This window comes from Haliotis rubra, unplaced genomic scaffold (genome assembly GCF_003918875.1).
Source record: "Haliotis rubra isolate DU_JTF1 unplaced genomic scaffold, ASM391887v1 Scf1754, whole genome shotgun sequence".
Taxonomy (NCBI): Eukaryota; Metazoa; Mollusca; class Gastropoda; order Lepetellida; family Haliotidae; genus Haliotis; species Haliotis rubra.
The window spans coordinates 74,101-94,961 of record NW_025765730.1 but is presented as its reverse complement, the minus strand read 5'-3'; the positions used below and the strand labels follow the sequence as shown (position 1 = coordinate 94,961).

Genomic DNA, 20,861 nt, shown 5'->3' with positions numbered 1-20,861 from the left:
ATTGTTTCCGGCCGACGTTAATTCAGAACAGACCTTCGAGCTACCCAGAAGAAGACGGACTCAACTGGGACGGTATAGACGAACCTACCCCCATATCTCAGATCACCAAAATCGAAAAACAGAACCACATAGCCATCAACGTCTTTGGACATGAAGGCAACAAAACGATCGTGCACAGGATCAGCCCAGTGACCGAGGGCCATGTGATCAATATATTCATGATCCAGCGAGGTGACAAGTACCACTACGTGTGGATAAAACACTTCAGCAGGCTGTTGTACGACCAATCGAAATACAGAGAGAAAAACCACTTCTGCGAACGGTGCCTGCACGGCTTCACGCAAGCTGATTTATTAGAATCCCACTGGGAGGATTGCCTAGCCGTGGGACAGACGGCCGTACGAATCGACATGCCCAAGGAAGGTGACAACATCTTAAAATTCACCAAATCACAAAAATCAAATGCCCGTACCTTACATCATCTATGCAGACTTCGAAGCCTTAATTAAACACGTTGACATCTGTCCGTCCATGGACAAAAACACGTATAAAACACAGGAGCACAAGGCCTGTGGGTTCGGGTACCTCGTGGTCCGATGCGATGGGAAAACAAACGCTCCTGTGGTGTACAGAGGTCCCGACGCGGCTGAAAAGTTTCTCATGTGTTTGCAACGGGAAGAAAAAATCATCAGGAAAAACTTGTACACCGTCGTTCCCATGCGCATGACTCAAGCCGACCGGCGAGCTCACGATAGCATTCATGTATGCCACGTGTGCGATGAACCGCTGAACGGTGATTCGATGAGAGATCACTGTCACATCACAGAGTACAGAGGTGAAGCCCACAGCGCGTGCAACCTCAAACTCAAAATCAATCCCAAAACCATCCAAATCCCCGTCGTGTTTCACAATTTGAGAGGGTACGACTGTCACTTGATCATGCAGGCCATCGCGAAGGTCGACGGCAACCTGACGTGCATCCCCAACAACATGGAAAAATACATCTCCTTCTCATTAAACGGTCTGAGGTTCATAGACTCAGTTCAGTTCCTACTGTCGTCTCTCGATAGTTTGGTCAAGGCCAACGACCCGAACGACTTCCACATCACCAATCGATACACCAACGCCGAGACTCGGGCGTTTACTCCTATGAATACATGGACAGCTGGGCCAAGTTCAACGAGACACGACTACCCCCCCATCAAGGAATTTTACAGCAACTTGACTGAATCGACCATCACCCAGGACGATTACTCGCACGCGATTAACGTCTGGAATAAACTGGGCTGCATGAATCTGGGTGATTACCACGACCTGTACTTGAAAACAGATGTACTCCTGTTGGCCGACTTGTATGAGATATTCAGAAAATGTGCTCGAAACAGTATGACCTAGACCCTGCGTGGTATTTCTCCTCCCCGGGTCTCTCTTGGGATGCCTTGTTGAAAAAGACTGGTTTGAAACTCAAACTATTGACGGATTACGACATGCACCTGTTCATCGAAAAAGGCTTTCGAGGTGGGATTTCCATGGCTTCCAAACGCTACGCGAAAGCCAACAACAAGTACGTGAAGTATAATCCGAATCAACCCACCACCCATATCCTCATGATATCCATGAGCCAGTATCTACCACCTGGGGATTCGAGTGGACACACGAGGAGATTGATGTCATGAGCATCATGTCAGATTCGAAAAAGGCTACATACTCGAAGTGGACTTGGAATATCCCGTGGAATGACACAAATCACACAACAGCTATCCACTCGCTCCCGAACAATTGATGGTTAACCCAGATTGGATTTCCGACTACCAATGAAACTTGCTGGGGAAAATAAGCCGGCTAACGTCGAAAAACTCGTACATATGAACAAGAAAAATATATCGTTCACTATCGCAACCTGCAACTGTACCACACTGTGATGGGAATGAAACTCACGAAAATTCATAGGGTGCTCCAAGTTCGGAGTCCGTGGATTGAGCCCCTACATTAGAATGAACACGGAAAACGTTCCCTGTCGTCGATGCACACGAAACGTTGGATCGCCATCGACGGAATCAACACGTACGCGAAAGGACACAAAACTTACAATGTCCTTAAAGTGGACATCAAAGACGACCAACCGAACTTGTACTATTTGAAAGACGGGCCGCCGAGAGCTTTCGTCAGAGAGGAATTATTGATCATACCTCACGACACAATGTTACCACCCAAAAAAATAAAATTGCTAAGCATTGCTAAGAATATGCTAAGCATTGCTAAGAATTTGCTAAGCATTTGTTAAACTAAAACACTCGATAAGCCACGGGTCGGTCGGTTTTCAGCACGAGTTTGGTGTGTTTCGTTTCGGCGAGTTGTTTTTTCACTCGTTCCCGTTCTAGTTTGCTCATCAGGTCGTTTTCTCTCAAACATTCCTCGAACGAATCCCTGTCCTTGCAGTGAAATAAGGCAACCCATCGCGTCTGTTCCCTGAGGTCTTTCAACACCGAGTTGAATTTCTGCGTTAGCACCCAAACGCTGTGCTTTGCGTGTCGGCCAGAAAACGCTAAATACGATAGCATGTCTCTCTTTTTTGTTATCTCTTTATTAGCGCTGCAGTCGTCCAGGATAAACAGCGTCGACTCCCCTTTAAATTTGTTGTGATAAGCTTTCAACCAATCCTGCAGACGTGTTCCCGGGTCGACTTTGTGCACGTCCGGGTCCGTCATCACCCAAGATCTTTCCGTGTACGTTTTGTTGATGTGCAGAGTAGGGCACATGATAACGATGTTATCGAAGGTATCCCGGTAGTATCCCTCCAGCATATTCAGCACGAAAACGGTCTTCCCACAGGCTGTCTGCCCGCACACTATAGCGCAGTGCGGATCGCGAGGTAGATCAATAAACTGCCTGCACGAATCTTCCATTGTCTATATTAAGTTGCGCGTCCATAATCACGTACAAATATAAATTTAATTTGCCTGCGGTTTGAGCCTTCTTGGTGATCTGGATGCTGATCCCCTTGCTGCCATTGTCAACGCGGGGGCCGTTGCTGTGTAGCCTGTCGTCATCCGTGGATCGCATGTCCAACCAGAGCGCGTACTTGGTGGTCAGGTATTCCCCGATCTGCACGGAGGATAGATCCAGGTCCTTAGCGACGTTGTTGACTTCCGTTGTTGTTGATGTGGTCTTTTATCTCGTCCCATTGCTGATATGCCCTCATGCCTTGGCTGAACAGTTGGTTGGGCACGCCCTCGATGGTCACTTCCACTTTCGTGATTTCGGGGTTGAAAAACTTTTCGCTGTCTCTTTCGAATGGTACGTGTTCCTCCACTGGAATGATCAAGATGCCTTTCATCGATCGCGCCGGCACGTTCAAGTTGATGTTCCACAACGTGTCGCTCTTGTCCCGTACTATCGTTCTATGCCGCAGTATGCGATCGTACAGGATGGACAGCTTCCCCGAGTACTGGTTTCGAATCTGCCGGGCCAGCTCCGGACTCGTGACCATGTCGAACTCCAGCGAGATGTTGTCAATGGTGTAACGACCAGCATCACCGTTCGGAGTACGCACGACTTTGCTGTAGTTGTTAAACGTGAGTTCGTATTCCAGCCGATCGCCAGCGCGGCCTGGTAAAACGGCGCGTGTCGCGTGAGCAACTCGAAGTTGAGCGGCATGCAAAACCGGTTCCCGTACGCTTTGGCGATGGCTTTTTCACCAGCCGGATCTTGTCGAGCTGGTCTTGTGTGAAGCCGTACCCCACACACAACCGGGTTGATTTACAGTTCTGTGAACAGATGCCTTGGTACACATCGTTATCGCGTTCGCCCTTGCTTTTCCAGAGATCCATGTAACAGCTAAACACGTCGCTGTCGTATATACTCAACACCTCGTTGCCGCTGATTTTGATGGTGGTTTTCTTGACGATGGCATGACCAATGTTCCGCACGAGTTCGTGTTTGTCTTTGTTGGAAGTCAACGCGATGTTAAACGCCAGTCGAACTGTGCCGGGGACGATAAGGTCATTCTCGCCCAGGTTGGGGAATCGAACCAACAGCTTTGACGGTGATGGTCCCGACTGATGCATGGCTTTGACGCCGAGAGCTCTTTAATCTTCGGAAAGGATCTAACTTTCTTCCGTATGACATTGTTATATACATGAAATATATAAGTTTAATATAATGGACATTCCGATGGATGATCTGGGTGGTGCGCTCGATGATGGGGATTATGATGAAGACACCTCATTCATGGGCCACACCGTTAGCAACGAACTTTTAAAGCAGACCGTAGACGAATATTACAACACATTGAGGCGAGATAAAAATTATGTCAAACCGTTGGGACGAGACTATTCCAAGTTCAAAATTGACAATGAAGGGACGCTGCAATTGAAAGCTCATCCAGAAATCAATCTCATGAGCAAACACACGAGAAAACCTCTTGCCTTGTCTATGCTAGCCAGTCGTCATGGGGCGGCAACTGATCCGCGATGAATTAAACATGCGAGATTACGGCGGTGCACCACCCAAACAACTTCCACCCAAAGTAGTTCGTGATCTGCAAAACGTCAGGGAGCTCAGCAATGCCAGAGACGCCAAAGAATCGTCGGACAGTATAAAAAAACTGTTGAGCACGTACTGGAACGAGCCTTTGCCGGGTTTCGAATTTCCTGTTCGAGAACTGCGAGGGCTAGACAAGGCCTTGTGAACCGTTTGTGGAGAACTCGTGAACAATATGGGGAAACTGAACGAAATCGATGAGCACATCGCTTGCGAGAAAATAAAACTCAGTCAGGTCCAAAACGAGTCTCTGAAAACCATCATCGAAAAACGGTTGCGCGACTTACAAGACGAGAGACGGATTCGATTTGAATCCGCTTCCTCGAATCAAGAACGACTGCGGGAAACCATCGATCGATCTTGGGTAGCATTGTCTCGTGGCTACTGAGAAGGCTGTCGAAAACTGTCACGTGGCTCGGTCAAAACATGTGGGCGTTCATCATCGCTGTGGCCGGGCTGGTGTACGTGGCCGCTAAGGAATTTTTAACCAAATGAGGCAAAGTCAAACCACGATCCCGCCAACCACTAGCGCTGTTTTACGATCGAGGTGTTCTTTATTTTCAGCCACCTTGTGTGGTGGAAGGGGTTGTGGGATTGCGGGTCGAACCCTTGGCTCCTGGGATGACGCCACTATACCCGTTTCACCAGTATTCCCCGTTTAAGACGTTGATACCCGGGTTGATACCCAACTTTTGATCGGTGGTGGCGATGACTATTTCGTTGTTGTAACCCACCACTTTATGGATTCTCAGTTGCATGTCGCTCGGGGCCATGTACAGTCCCACTCCGAACACGTAGTCGACTTTCGACCGGGCATATTCCAACACGTTTTGGTAGCGTTGGATAGCACTTGGTAGATCAACTGGAGTATTGATAGCATCCTCAATGTTTGACATGAACTGTTTCTGCGAGTCGTAAGCCGTCCCTTTACCAACGATGTCGGAACACGTTTGCGTCTGCGCTCCCAGCAGCGCCAACACGTACGTTCGAATCGAGTCGTTCAAGCGTTCGGTGCTGGCACGAGTGAACCCTCTCGACGTGTCCAGCATGAACATTTTCCAATCGTTCACAGAGTCTTTGGACTGCTCCACTTTCTGGACGGTGAAAGCAACACCACCTTTAAAGTTCATATGATCATCTCGCCATTCATTACTCGACAAAGCAAAGTCCTGACGTAGTAAATCTTGTTTCAGTAAATCATCACTTACTTCTTTCACGGATCGCACCCCATCATATGGAATACCCAACCCGTGATTTGGACCCGGCAAACGCCAATCCGTCTTCGGATCGATTTCGAATTTGTTGCAAATTCTTTTGTATGCCCGTCGTTCGTACGGGTTGTTTAACGCATCCCATGCTTTGTCCTGTGGAAGCGGAGCGCTGATTTCTTTGAGGATACACCTGATCTGATAGTACACGTGAAACGTGAACACAGCCCGACCCAGCGGGCCCCGCCGAGTGTCGCTCAACGTCACAACGCACCCCGTTGTAGCGCACCAAACAGCAAAATTAAATTGATTCTGCCAGAACTGCATTGGGTTGTTAAACCAAGCGTGTACCGTCTTAACGTTCGTCACCGAAAATCTGTCATTTTTAAACACATCGATAAATGGTGCTTTGAAATGCAACCCATCTGCAACCACGATCTTCATGTGTGTGAAATCGGAAGTATCGCTTTTAGAATAAAACACTCCCGGTTTGAACATGTTGAATTGTTATATAATATATAATATGTACTTCCAATATGTACGTGACGCTTCCGGGAATAACAAGCATTGAGACCGTTTAACTGCTGCATACAATCGATAACACTAGTCAGCTCGAAGTCGCACTCTGGGACATCACCTACTACCCACGATGGACCAACATCAACAACAAAAACAACAGGCTGTTCGTTAACAATGTCCGCAACCAAATAACGGACGGCTACTACAGTGTGTGCTCTCTCAACGAAGAAATCTTCAAACCCGTGGGAGCCGAACTCAAAATGAACGACTTGAACGGCACGGTCGTGTTAGCCAACAACGGGAAAAACGACTTGAGACTCAGTAAGCCGTTGACTAAAACGCTCGGTGTTTACTTGGAATGACATACCACCGGAAACCACCGTGACCGGCACGAAATTACCCGATCTCGTTCCGTACCGTGAACTGTGCATTCATCTCGATCAGCTGAGCACAATGGACAACGTTCAAGGTGTACACCCTTCCACGCTGTTGAGAGCTGTACCGGTGAAAACGGAAAAGTATAACGATGGCAGAACCGAATCGTTTTCGTCACGGCAGTACAAGAAATTAACTCGAGGCACCATCTCGGAATTAAAAGTATCTGTTTTAGATATAAAACATAATCCTGTGAATATAGGATACCTCAGCGTGACGCTGCACATACGATAATGACTAGCGCCCAAGGTCCTGGAATGCGTTTGAAAAAATGCGTTAATATAGCTGTCTCTGATGCTATGCAAGTGAAAAACAATATTTACAAACGCGTCAAAGTCACCGCCGTCGGTGGATCTGGCAGTAATTTAGACAATATCGTCGATACATCAAGAGCTGTCAGCAACACTCGAAAACAAAGACCACTACCTAAACAAAGTCGTGAACAACGGAACCCTGCTCGTGGCTTACGTCCTGACGCATAGGCGCAGTGTAATCATCAGCGCAGTCTCAAGTATGGCAGCCCACATGCTATCGAGTAAACCCGGGGAGCAAAACGTGGGGTTGCAAATGGTGTCTGAATTCGACGGCGTTGCCAAAATCCTGGAGAGTCTACCAGATAATTCCACGCTGGTCATCCAAGTCTACCTCGGTGAACCACCATCACCAGTCGAAGTCGTGAAAGGAATCAAACTCCGGTGGACCAAACAACAACAATACCACGTTTGCTCTGTTTACCTGCGGGTGAACACCGATTCCCACACCAGTCTGCAGGGAGTCACCGTTACGTGGAAGACACGATATCACTCACCAAAATTTTCCTACCCGACAACATACATCTCATGGGGTTGAAGTGCACACCTGAGAAATTATCAGAAAAACAATTGGAAACTATTTTATAACATGTTATATAGACGATGAATCATCATCCCAATGTCACGCTTAGCGATCTAGGAGACACGGAGGGGTTCGATCAGGCCGGCGAAGAAAACGCCTTGTACGTCCTGCGTTTAAAAGACAACGTGTACGAGCGGGTGTCGTTAGCAGACTTTAAAGAGCCCGAATGGTTGATCAACATAACCCTCACCGCACCTTACATCTCTTTAAACAAAAATAGGTATGTCACCGAAATTAGGAACAACGGTATCTTGCTCACGTCTTTCATTCCGAATTCTGATGATGTAGAAGTTCTACGAACACTGGGTATGGGTAACATGTTAGTTTTGAACGGGGATTCATATTTAAGGTCCGACTTACCTGATTACCAATCGCATTTTATTACTATGAAACCAAACTCCACACTCGTAATAGAAATCTTCCTCGGAGAGGTTCGTTATGGTTCAGAACGACAACTTTTACCTGGGTTGACAATACACTGGGAAAGTAAACACAATTACCAACGTTACCGTATCGTCATAGAATGGGGACCGGAACCCTCACTGATATCACAACCCTTAGTAAACCTCTATGGGGTTCGTGTAGACCAAGATTTACCAATTATAGTCTCACCTATTTACGTGTACAATAATCTAAAACTTATAAGCCTCAAATACATTAAAAAGAAATTAATGAAAAACCAATTAAAAAATATCTTATAAAATATATTATACACACAGGATGGGGCTGTACCCAGTCGTAGAAGAAGTAGCAAAAACAATGGAAAATGTAGATGGGTTTCGGTTGAGGCAGTTATGCGACGTAAAACGCCAACTAGAACAAGATCGCGATATACGGGCGTCATTAAGTAAGAAATACCATAAACCTTTCAATTTCGTGGATGGGGCTGATACCACCCTTATGGCAACCAGCATGGGATTAGGAGCAGTAGGTGTCGGTTTGTTGACCACCATCGTAGCCGCACCCATAGTGCTGGGCATTGAAATAACAGCTGGGGTGTCAGGGTTGGTGGGGTTGGTGTTTAAGTTTGCATCTCTCAAGTTACATCGTAAAGCGTTGAAACATGACGAAATTAGAATTCTGGCCGAAGCAAAGTTAAACACAATAGACGACCATATTTCCACCGCACTCACTGGCAATAAAATCTCAGAGGAAGAATTTCGTTTGGTCCTCTCTGAACTCGCAAAATATCAAGTCAAAACATTGATTACACAACAGTCTCGTTTCCTGTTGACTGGGTTCCGCCCTATTGCGCAACTTAGTACAATAACCAGTCCAGAATTTTTTAGACCAATTCATGTAACTGGATACATAAATATTAATCAGTATTATTTGATACATCTAAGCACTTGTATATTACAATACTACGCTCCTTATAATCCTTGCAAACATGTTGAGCAGCATGCTCTGTCGTACAGCGAGCACTGACAAACAGAAACCTGGAAATCGTGGAAATCTCAAAACGAGGCTCTGCAGTTAGAAAAGTTTGGCGGTCTGGTACGGACTTGATATTATATCAATCACATTGTGCATAACAAACCTACACTGGATAAGCGCAAAAAACACATAACAGGTGTAACCAGTGAGCCAGATGCATTGTGAATCATTTTACGACCTCATCAAACTGGGGCAGTCTGAGACGTCTTAGTTAAAGTCATGCTGCCTACACATCGCCATAAAATATAGAAATACAATGTTATTAAAGTCTAAAATTGAAATCCAGTTGTAAATACCATTTTCATATGAAACAAGGAACTGGAATTCAGTGCAACCATAGTTGTTTGTGATGTCTATTTTCACGTTCACACTAGAAAATTCCAATCGGCTGATAAGTAGGTCATTGTCTGAATAAGTTAGTGAGACTCATGTTTCAGTTTGACAGAATGAAACAAGAGATTAGGTCCAAGTCTCGTAAAAGCAATGCCATCAGTGAAGACGAGAAAAAAAAGGACATAGAACAAGGGATACAACAAGCCCAACAAGCTTTCATTACGAAAACCAAAGAAGTCATAGGCGATTCACATTAAATTGTTTCGCTGAGATCAACATTGTATAGGGCGGTCACAATAGTGGCACGTGACCAGGAAAGTGCCGATTCGCGGTCATAGCTTGGCTGGGGATTCAAAAGTGGCATGCACACTAGCGGGGAGAGATAAGGGACTGACAAAAGCTTTATTTAATCAATAAAGCTTTACAGAGTCTTTTGTTGGAAGTGATCTCGTACCCCTGTTGTATATACTACTAAGGACATGTACATGTATGGATAAGTCTCGTCATGTTCTCTTAAACATTCAAGTCTGTACATGTTTCGTCTTGGTCTGTTGCACGCAAACCTCTCACCACCTCTGTAGCGCCATACAGCCGTCCAAGGCCACATGACTAACAACACACCGGTAATAATGCACGAGTTCACCTACAGTCTTGATGGGAAAATATCGTCTGGTCTAGGGGCAGACAACATAACCTACATCATCTTCACTTCACTTCAGCCTGATTATTTAGTGGAAGAACCACCGACACCCTGCCATTCAAAGCATATATCAATAAGCGATTCTCTCTGTATGTGACAACAATATCTGAAATCTCTATTTCGAGTAGTTCCTTCTTGATGTATAGAGCTCCATTAAAGAATTTTTACTGAATACCCTTGGTATATTGTTTGAGTGAGACAGAAGTCAGATACACTCAAATGCACGAGACTTATTTTGCGATAGCGCAGTGCTTATATTTACTTATATACTATTGGGTTTCTACATTGGTCATGCATATTCACATGAAAGCAACAAAACATTGCCAACTGAGAATTGCTATTGTGTTGTAACTTTCTTTTCCTTATCAAAAATGTTCCTTATGTTATACCCCAACTTGTGTGAGACTAAACATTCAGTTATGATGACATATATGAATAATGAAAGCACGGTTACATGTAAACAACAACAACAGGTTGAATATATATTATCGCTATAGGTATTCTCTGTCGTAAATAAGGACGGATAAAGGAAGGTTTACAACACCTAATGTCAGACAAAACATTATCAAAGCTTCAATTTCTGCTTATGTTAGGATGTTCTGAGACATCATGACTTATGTAAACAAACGTGTGTGTGCCTGTCCTTGTATTTGATGGCTGTATTGTATCGCAGCAAGCTTACATTATCGAAAACACCATATGTCCTATATATTTGGTCAGGCTGACCTACTAAGTTGGGTAAACAAGGGACGTAGCTACCATTACGAAAAAAGTATCCCGGGCTTACACATGATTGTTGCTACTAAGGTTGGACAAGTCCTGAATAATATCTAAATATAAAGCTTTGCAACCTATAGGGCTTACACGAAGAAAAATGGCTTGCTACGCGCCCGTAAATGTGTAAACAATGGAGCACTACACGCTAATGACGACATGTACTCAGATGTATTTAGGCGTTGTCGTGGTTGCACGCTAATGACGACATGTACTCAGATGTATTTAGGCGTTGTCGTGGTTGCACGCTAATGACGACATGTACTCAGATGTATTTAGGCGTTGTCGTGGTTGCACGCTAATGACGACATGTATGCAGAAGTAGTTGGGCGTTGTGGTTGCACAATAATGATAACATATTAATGATGAAACACAGGCTGGCTTTACAGCCAATTATTCAAACACAGAAAACATATTTTCATTACAGGTCATTAAACATAACTATACTTATAAGAAAAATGGAAGATTTTACTGTCTATTTATTGATTTCTCTAAAGCTATTGATTCTATAAAGCATGATGTCCTTTTCAAAAGTCTTAATGATGATGGTATTTAAGGTAAATTTCTTGACATTGTTTTATCAGGTTATTTCTGAGTTATGGGGGGTTAATTCTTGCAAAGAAATTGAGAAGATACAGGCTAATCTTTGTAAATGTTATTTACAGGTTGGTCGAAAGACAACAGATTGCATGGGTGTCAGAATCCAACTCATGGCTGTATATATGAATAAAACTATGAAATATTGGTGTAGACTTATTCATTTAGATAACTCAAGACTACCTTTCCGGTGTTATGAGGAGCTGAAGTCACTTAATAATGATAAAAGTTCTAATTGGGTCACACACATAGAAAACATATTACTTAGGTATGGATTTAGATTGGTATGAATATCACAGGAAGTTGGAAATGTTAAATATTTTATATCCTTGTTTAGGCAGACACTTTGTGATAACCTTCAGCAAGAACGATTGAATGATTTATCGAACTAATCAAAGTGTAGGTATTATAAACAATTTAAGTCATTACTGAATGTTGAATCTTATCTCACATGTAATTTTCCATTAAGACTCAGATGCACCCTATCAAGATTTCGATATAGTAATTTTGGTTTGACTGTAGAAATTGAAATAGAAATTGTACTCTGAAAGGTATTGTCCATTTTCTAAATTGAATAAGGAATTATATATCGAAGATGAGTACCATGTTATGTTTATCTGTAATAGTTACAGTTCACTTAGAAAAACTTACTTTGTAAATTTACACAGAAAGATTGTCAACCTGTACAACACTTTGTACATTTGATGTCCTCAGCAAATAATAATAATATTTATAAAGCATGTCATTATCTGGAGAAAGTCCAAAGATTAAGGAAAGAGATAAATATTACTTCAGTACTTTGCACATGGGTCAGACATTCTGTAAAGACTGTATTTTGGGTCTTTCGGCCTTTCACTTAAATACATCTGTCTGTCTGGAACGTTATCAGTAAATGAAGTATTAATTCGGGGTGGGAGTGTCCTTTATTCCAAAATAGGACGAGCAATGCGATATGCTCTGATGTTATTGTGAGAAATATAATTTTCATAAAAATTACTAATTTTAATAAATCGATAAAACATTAATTATCCCATGACATTGATATAAACTGTCCACCTGTCCCGGGGTAAGCATGTTACCCATTATTATAAACCCTTCGATATTTCTGCGTGAAACCGCAAGCACACGCCAAGGAAGTGTTAAACTGGTGCATTTTGCCATTGTAGGGTTTGACAATTAAGTACTTCTGTTTGCTTTTGTTTGTTTTATTCTCAGATCACCACAATAAAGACGGTATATTGCTTAATGTAGTGTTGCGTAAACAACACACCTTATCGGTCCGGGGATATCAATTGTAAAAATGTCAGTTCAATTACAATAGTTTAAGGTTAGCATCTCCAGTGTCAGGATTGATCCAAAAATAATTAATAGCAGTGTCTGCAGCTATCACCGCTTTCTAATTTCAAAACAGTATCATTTCATATCATAGCAACCTTCGGTAGTTTACAACTTTTATATATTCTAAATATTACGACCTACTCATAATAATGATATTTCTGAGTGTGATGAACAAATAATGTTATTACTTTATACTTACAGCTGTCGAGCTGTCTGTGCCGTTGCAGATGTGTGCGCTCTGTCGCTGGGAACGGGTACCCTACCCTCTAAGGCGCAGATATCGCATGCATGAAACCGAGGCTGATAACACCTTTTATGGACCTGTTTATGCGCAGTTGCTATTTGACGAACCGTGGACACAGATGTGTAGCGAGGGTAGCAGGAAACAGGTAAGTTTTCATACTGAACGTCTTTCAATATGTTCTCTAAATTTACTTTTTACATTCACTCTCCCTCTCCCCACCTCTTTCTCTCACCGACACCGACACCAACACACTGGTGGCTTTCTGTGGAATATTTCGGTCCCATGTCTTCTGGAAGAAAAACAGTAGTGTATCTGACAATGGCGTAACTATCACAGTATATTGAGTTGATGGGAAGATTCGTACATACACACACGCATGCACACGTACATGCACACATATATACACACATACACATACAGGCAGACAGGCAGATACGCATACACGCAGACATGAGACTCATACACACAGACACATGCAGGCAGGCAGGCAGGCAGGCAGGCAGGCAGGCACGCACGCACGCACGCACGCACGCACGCACGCACGCACACACACACACACACACACACACATACATACATACATACATACATACATACATACATACATACATACATACATACAAACAGACATAGACATAAACGATGTTGACATAAAAATGTTGTAGTTTTCAGGATGTCAAAGGTTTCAACCGGACCAGTGACATACAGGAGCATCGGAATGAATGGACAGAGCGACATGGGTAAGTCGGAACACATGTTTAGTATTGTTGACCATAAACCATCTCCAGTGATGAGAGTGCATGATATGTCCTTGACTTCAACCACAGTTCATACTAGATGCTGAATAACAAGTTCTTCTATCTGTGCTATCTGGGCGGTGTGGTAGCCTGGTGGTTAAACCGTTCGCTCGTCACGTCGACGTAGACGTTCGATTCCCCACATGAGTACAATGTGCGAAGCCCATTTCTGGTGTCCCCCCGCAGATATATTGCTAGAATATTGCTAAAAGCGGCGTAAACCTAAACTCACTCACTCACTATCTGTGCTGTGGGATTATTGTTACATGTCCATGTCAACTCACATTTGTCTTACAAGGTCGTCACTATATGGCTGGAATAATGCCGATGTGACGTAAAGCCCAACTCAACTCAACTGTCTTACAAGGGACTGATGCCCGGCAGTTCACTTTCAAATAAGAGTAAGATGAAATGAAAGTATTATATATAGAATACAATATCCACCACACGTCACCTACAAAGAGTGACATTTATCTTTCAGAGAGAACACTGAGAGAGAAAACTGTCATCATCCCTGAGGGCGAACACGGCACAATTCGAGAAGAATTCTTCCAAAATGTGATACGTTACAGAGCGAAAGGATCAAAGCTGAGGGAGGATGTCCCCTTCATCGTCATATATCTATGTTCATCTCGCATTAAAGATGAAGAGGGACTCATTTTTGACAAATTAAGAGGTAGATCATTTTCACAAGTCTGTCAAGTGTATAGACTAGTATTTCAACAGAATGAAAAGAGTGATTGCTTCCACATGTTGAATGAAGGCTTAGTACTACAGTAAAAGTCGATATATATATTTGAACAACATAAATATAAAATGACTACCATAATTTGATCCTGTTAGAATGACGATTGTGTTAGTTTATAAAATTGACCCCTGTTCCAGAAAACTACAATTGATTATAAATGTTTATATATTTTCTATCACATAATCATATTTCTCCCTCAGGTTTGCTTTCGGCTATATTGATCATTGCATCAGTTGGAAAGGCTTCTGAAGTAAGCATCGACCTTCCAAGAGACTTGGAATCTACCGTCAAAGACATCTTGCGTCTTTTCATAAAAAATGGACAGATTCTCAACGATGACATGGACAACAAATACATGTTTCACCGTCTGCTGTTCCACTGTTGTCAACTGGAGCGTGGTTGGATAGATTATATAAAGGAACATTGGATTAAAATCGCCATTGGTGGCGGTGTCGTGTGTTCGATAATTGTGATAGTGGCACTTACAGCATACTTTGCGTAATAATATGCTTACGAACGAAAGCTCGAAGCTATGCAGGTCTCAGATTTTTAACTTTGCTGGGTATGGTGCCGGGATTCCAACCTCCGGACATGGGTTTCTGGTGTGCCCACAGAACTCAGCACATCGACCTGACGTAGATTACTTTATTAGTATTATAGGATATTTATATAGCGCACATATCCACGCAACTAGTACATGGTCAAGGTGCTTGTATGTTTCCCCCCTCGACCTTTAGATGTCAGTCTCGACGGCACATCGTATTATCAATCTCTTGCAGCCACTTGGCGCACCGAGTTATGGCAGCTTTCACCTCTTACGAGGTACGAGGAGTGTACTGTACACTAGGGGTTGTGACAACACTGAAAGAGTCTGCACACAAAGTTGACTCCAAGGTTTTTACACCCAGTCACAGGTGATCACTTGCATGGTCACTCTGGATCCCTAGCCCTTAGACGATGACTGGGTCATCCGTTTTCCAGGCAGCAGATAGACTACAAACTACAACACTACCGCTGTGCCCAAGCTACACGGGTAATGTGACACGAAAGCTCTCACTAATGCATGCTTTTCAACGGATCGGGACAATGAATAGATAGATAACCAATATCGTGTTCACGTTGATTATTATCCAACAGCGGGGCCATCGGTTACACTCCGCTGCATTTGAACAGAGACCATATAATAGAGGTCTCTGATTTGAAGTAACACTACTTCGAGAATGTCACCACCCGTCGTGACTGATTCTAACAATGTTTTTCCAGGCATGTTAATGAAACCGCTTTGTAGTTATAGCACTGGCAACATGAATGTTTAATAAACAAACCATTTACAGTTGTGTTTTGTCATTAATATGATTTTGTTTTTCTACCATATGGGTAGAAGAAAGAAGTCATTGTATAGTTAATATTTCAACATGACATTCGTAACATATACTACAATTCTGCTGTCGAAACAAGTATCTCCATTTACATTTCAAAGGAGGTCCAGTGAGACTGTACAATCCTGAAACTTAAGGAAGGGAAAATTATACTGTTGATCGACTTGAGATAGACTATCGACTTTTCGACATGTGTAGTGACACTGTACAAGAAGTTTGGATTTTCTCACTAGGTCCGATTTGTCGTGGAATTGTTTCTGCTTGTTTCCCATCACAGAATGTGGTGTTGATATCATTCGTCACCACTCGCCCCTTTCCGTGAACTCCAAGAAGACTCGTCCCCCTCTCGATGCTTGTTATGTGCGAAAGTACGACAAACCAATCAGAACGCGCGTAAATGATTGCGGTGCTTTGGTAAAAATAATCCCGAGTACTTAAATCATTTATGGCATTATGTCATTGTTTATAAAAACATGAAAAATATATTATCGTCACATTGAAAGTACAAAGAACTTAGCAAACAGGATTTTGCTGCCTGGTATGAAGTTTTCGATAAGAATCATGCGATTGACGGTCAGAGATTCAAATACACGCACGTGCGTTTGTTGACATTACGGCTCTCACGTTTCCAACTGAGGGTATTTCTGACGATCTTGCAGGCTTGCTATGTAGATTGTACGTGCGCTTCCAACAATTTTAGGAACTGTAATTATAAATCGCTACGAGTTTCAAAACAATAATATTAGACATATATCTGCATGTAACTAATCAAATTTAATCTTTAACATATATTTCACATCTTTGGGAATATTTTTAGTCTGACTGTATTTTTGTGGTCATTCATATATTTTTCAGCGAATTCATTCAAAATTCAACTTGGGGTATGACAGCAAGGTTACACGAATGTTCAGTTTGAGAAATATTTTAAAGTCATTTGTGAGTTTCTGCTTTCGGATTTAATGTAGCTTTAGTAATGTTATTTACATATTAAATAAAACAAATCCCATTTGTGATTATCAAACCCTATTTAGAAATATAATTCGAAAATTGAACATCTGGTAATTACGTCAGAATAAGTCTGTAACAAATAAGTTTTTCTCCTTCTTTTAGTTGTATCAAAAAGGTTTAATTCTTTAAAAACATAAACAGCAATACAATGTATGATTACTTCGGTGATATTAAGTACCATTGGAATCAAACAAGAATAGAGTTATCGTTCTTGTTAAAAGTAGTTCTGATGATCATGCGCCAATATATGAAATCCTTCCAGAAGGTCACGAGTCGCTATTCAGCTTGTCCCGGAATAACACGAGTTGGTCACGAATGGTGTTGATATCAGCAGGAAGATAATCAAGTGTGTCTGAACCAGTGTTTGTACTAAGTTTCACCGATATCATGTGTTTGTTAAGTGCACATTTAATGATGTTAAATCTTTCCGTTGCCGGATTAGAACCTGGTTGGCGTGGAGGTATTCTTTAGGAATGTATTTCAATTGTATCTATGAACTGTGGGGCAGTTCTTGTGGCCAGCCATTGGAAGAAGATATTGTCTTCAGTGAATCTGACGTCTTTTTAGCGTTATAACATTTGTAGGCTCTCACGTGTTGCTTCACGGATATTAACACATATTAATAGTTCTGAATTAACGTGGATCTTCAACAGCCCTTCATGAATCGAAGGCCAAGTTAGAAAAACATCCTGTAAGAAGATAATTTGTATTTCGACGAATGCGTCGGATTTTTCCCTTTTGGAGATGCTACATTCCATTCAGGAAAGAACAAAGCAGTGTACTTGCGGAAAGATTAATATTTATCACTGCTCACATAGATAAGAAAAACACTTCCTTATCTAAGGACACTTGATTAACTTACAGTCATATCGGTAAATACAATGCTACTGGGATACGTTTCCTTAAAGAGAACAAGGGAATGAACAGAGCAATGTAGTATGCATTGATACTAACGTGACACACATAACACATTCTGATATATCTATCAAAGTCTATATAGCTGGGACATTCAGGAACAATGTTTTTAATTCTTTTCCCCCCCTGAAGCATTATAATCACAATCCATTTCTACTGAATTATTACATAACAACAAATTTATGGCTTCTGCAACCGGCTCTGTTAATGTTTAAATTCATGAATTGTGGTTTTTGACAGCAATTGACAATGGGAACCTGGAGATTCTGGAACCTTTGTTGGGATGAGTCTCATGCGGGACTCGCCAGCACACAAGTTAGACTCCTAGTCTGCTCAATAGTGCTAAAATCTGTACTTTACTCAGAAAGTGTAGTCCCAAATATACACAAAGAACTTAATTAAGCACCTCTTCTATAAAACCTCTCATGGTGACCACGATAGAAATTGAGTTTTTCTGACCCGTATGATCATTTGATACATACAAAACCACAAAATGATTGGAATCCATATTGATTTTATGATGATAATTGCTCATTTAAAAAAACAACAACACTGATTTTAATGCAAAACCATGTCCATACAAGTATGGCCCTGGAATGTTTAATATTCAATTTATTGGTGAATGTGAATTTTCAAAATGTCATGTTTGCGTGTCTTACACGATTCAAGGTCAATACCGAGTGTAACCTCCATGTGAGTCAGCACTCTCCTCCTCATGCCCCCTGTCAGTCTCCTGATCCTCTAAAAGGGCAGTCTATGCCATTCCTCGTGTATAGCAGCTACCAATTGGGCCAGGTTCTGTGCAGGAGGATCCATTTATTGCACACGACGACCAATCATGTCCCAAATATGCTCCAAAGGGTTCAGATCGGGGCTCATTCAATCCTGAGACATGTCAGGGGGTGCTTAACTACATTCTTTGTGTATATAACGTATGTTAGATTTGACCGCTTAATAATTGGCATTGTGTATTCATATGTGAAACCTTACTTTCCACACAGATCCGCATCACAGGCAGACAAAACAAAGACTGACACAGGCCCAAGGCGATTTACTTGTAATACTGCATTTTAAAATGTTAAAACAATCTTGGCGTTGTAAACACAAATGCAAAAGAAATTGTGTTGTTGTGCTGGCGAAAGTTTCAAATAAATATAGTGCAACATGTTCGAATAGCTGCCATCTTTTGACTGAATATTTAGACGCTAACAGGAATATACATACAAGTATTTTTAGAAATTATATGACATAACATGAGAAGACTGACGTCAGGTAGTAAAGTAAGACAGTTTATGGGTTCTGCCCTGAACTGTTCCTGAAAACCAAACTACAATCTATAGAATAAACTTGACTCACTGTGATGCGTGAAGTTATGTGCGAAATTGATGAATTCTTTTATGCCAACATATGTTGAAATAATTTATATTACTCCTGAGACAGCATACACCGATAGTACGATGCATATCGACCACTGAACGATCACAGGACAGTACTACTGACACAACATACAAAGATAGTGATGCATATCGTCCACCGAACGGTCACAGGACAGTACTACTAAGACGTCCCTAGGTGATAGTGATGCATATAGTCCACTGACCGATCACAGGACAGCACTACTGAGACAACATACACCGATAGTACGATGCATATTGACCACCGAACGATCACACACAGGGCAGTACTACCGACACAACATACAAAGATAGTGATGCATATCGTCCGCTGAACGATCACAGGACAGTACTACTGAGATATCATACGCCGATAGTGATGCATATCGTCCACTGAACGACCACAGGACAGTACTACTGAGATATCATACGCCGATAGTGATGCATATCGTCCACTGAACGATCACAGGACAGTACTACTGACACATCATACGCCGATAGTGATGCATATCGTCCACTGAACGATCACAGGACAGTACTACTGAGACATTATACGCCGATAGTGATGCATATCGTCCACTGAACGATCACAGGACAGTACTACTGACACATCATACGCCGATAGTGATGCATATCGTCCACTGACCGATCACAGGACAGTACTACTGAGATATCATACGCCGATAGTGATGCATATCGTCCACTGAACGATCACAGGACAGTACTACTGAGACATTATACGCCGATAGTGATGCATATCGTCCACTGAACGATCACAGGACAGTACTACTGAGACATTATACGCCGATAGTGATGCATATCGTCCACTGAACGATCACAGGACAGTACTACTGAGACATTATACGCCGATAGTGATGCATATCGTCCACTGAACGATCACAGGACAGTACTACTGAGACATTATACGCCGATAGTGATGCATATCGTCCACTGAACGATCACAGGACAGTACTACTGACACATCATACGCCGATAGTGATGCATATCGTCCACTGAACGATCACAGGACAGTACTACTGAGACATTATACGCCGATAGTGATGCATATCGTCCACTGAACGATCACAGGACAGTACTACTGAGACATCATACGCCGATAGTGATGCATATCGTCCACTGAACGATCACAGGACAGTACTACTGAGACATCATACGCCGATAGTGATGCATATCGTCCACTGAACGATCACAGGACAGTACTACTGAGACATTATACGCCGATAGTGATGCATATCGTCCACTGAACGATCACAGGACAGTACTACTGAGATATCATACGCCGATAGTGATGCATATCGTGCAGTAAACGGTCACAGGACAGTACTACAGAGACATACGCAGATAGTGATGCATATCGTGCTGATCGATCACAGGACAGTGACGGTGACGATGGTCTGCCCACCGTGTAGGTATTATACCTGACAACCACCAGCAGCGAAACCAGTGCAATGGCGAGCCATAAGTCCTCATCTTTCTGCCACTGAGCACGTTTTGGACATGATCGGGAGTCTAAACCTATTTAACCTTAATTACCCAGTTGATATTATTGTTCGCATGGACATGAAGTAAGCTGAGACT

The 20,861-nt window shown here is 42.4% G+C and overlaps 2 protein-coding genes across 3 annotated transcripts in view; one reads left to right on the top strand and one right to left on the bottom strand.

Annotated features, from left to right (window-relative positions):
* LOC124273035 overlaps window positions 1-13,163 on the bottom strand; it is a 31,855-nt gene extending 18,692 nt beyond the window's left edge. The window contains exon 1 of the mRNA XM_046708249.1: window positions 12,977-13,163. The gene's annotated coding sequence lies outside the window, so the exon portion shown is untranslated. The remainder of the gene's footprint in view (window positions 1-12,976) is intronic.
* Window positions 13,072-15,899, top strand: LOC124273034. Of its 2 annotated transcripts, none has more exons than XM_046708248.1 (4): window positions 13,072-13,166; window positions 13,687-13,761; window positions 14,300-14,494; window positions 14,767-15,899. In XM_046708248.1, exons 2-4 carry the CDS (start codon window positions 13,695-13,697, stop codon window positions 15,066-15,068), a joined length of 564 nt encoding a protein of 187 aa, XP_046564204.1. In that variant the 5' UTR covers window positions 13,072-13,166; window positions 13,687-13,694; the 3' UTR covers window positions 15,069-15,899. The 2 variants fall into 2 exon arrangements, with proteins under 2 accessions (XP_046564204.1, XP_046564203.1); XM_046708247.1 differs by having other exon boundaries at window positions 13,078-13,166; window positions 13,694-13,761.
* Window positions 15,900-20,861: the final 4,962 nt, after the last annotated feature.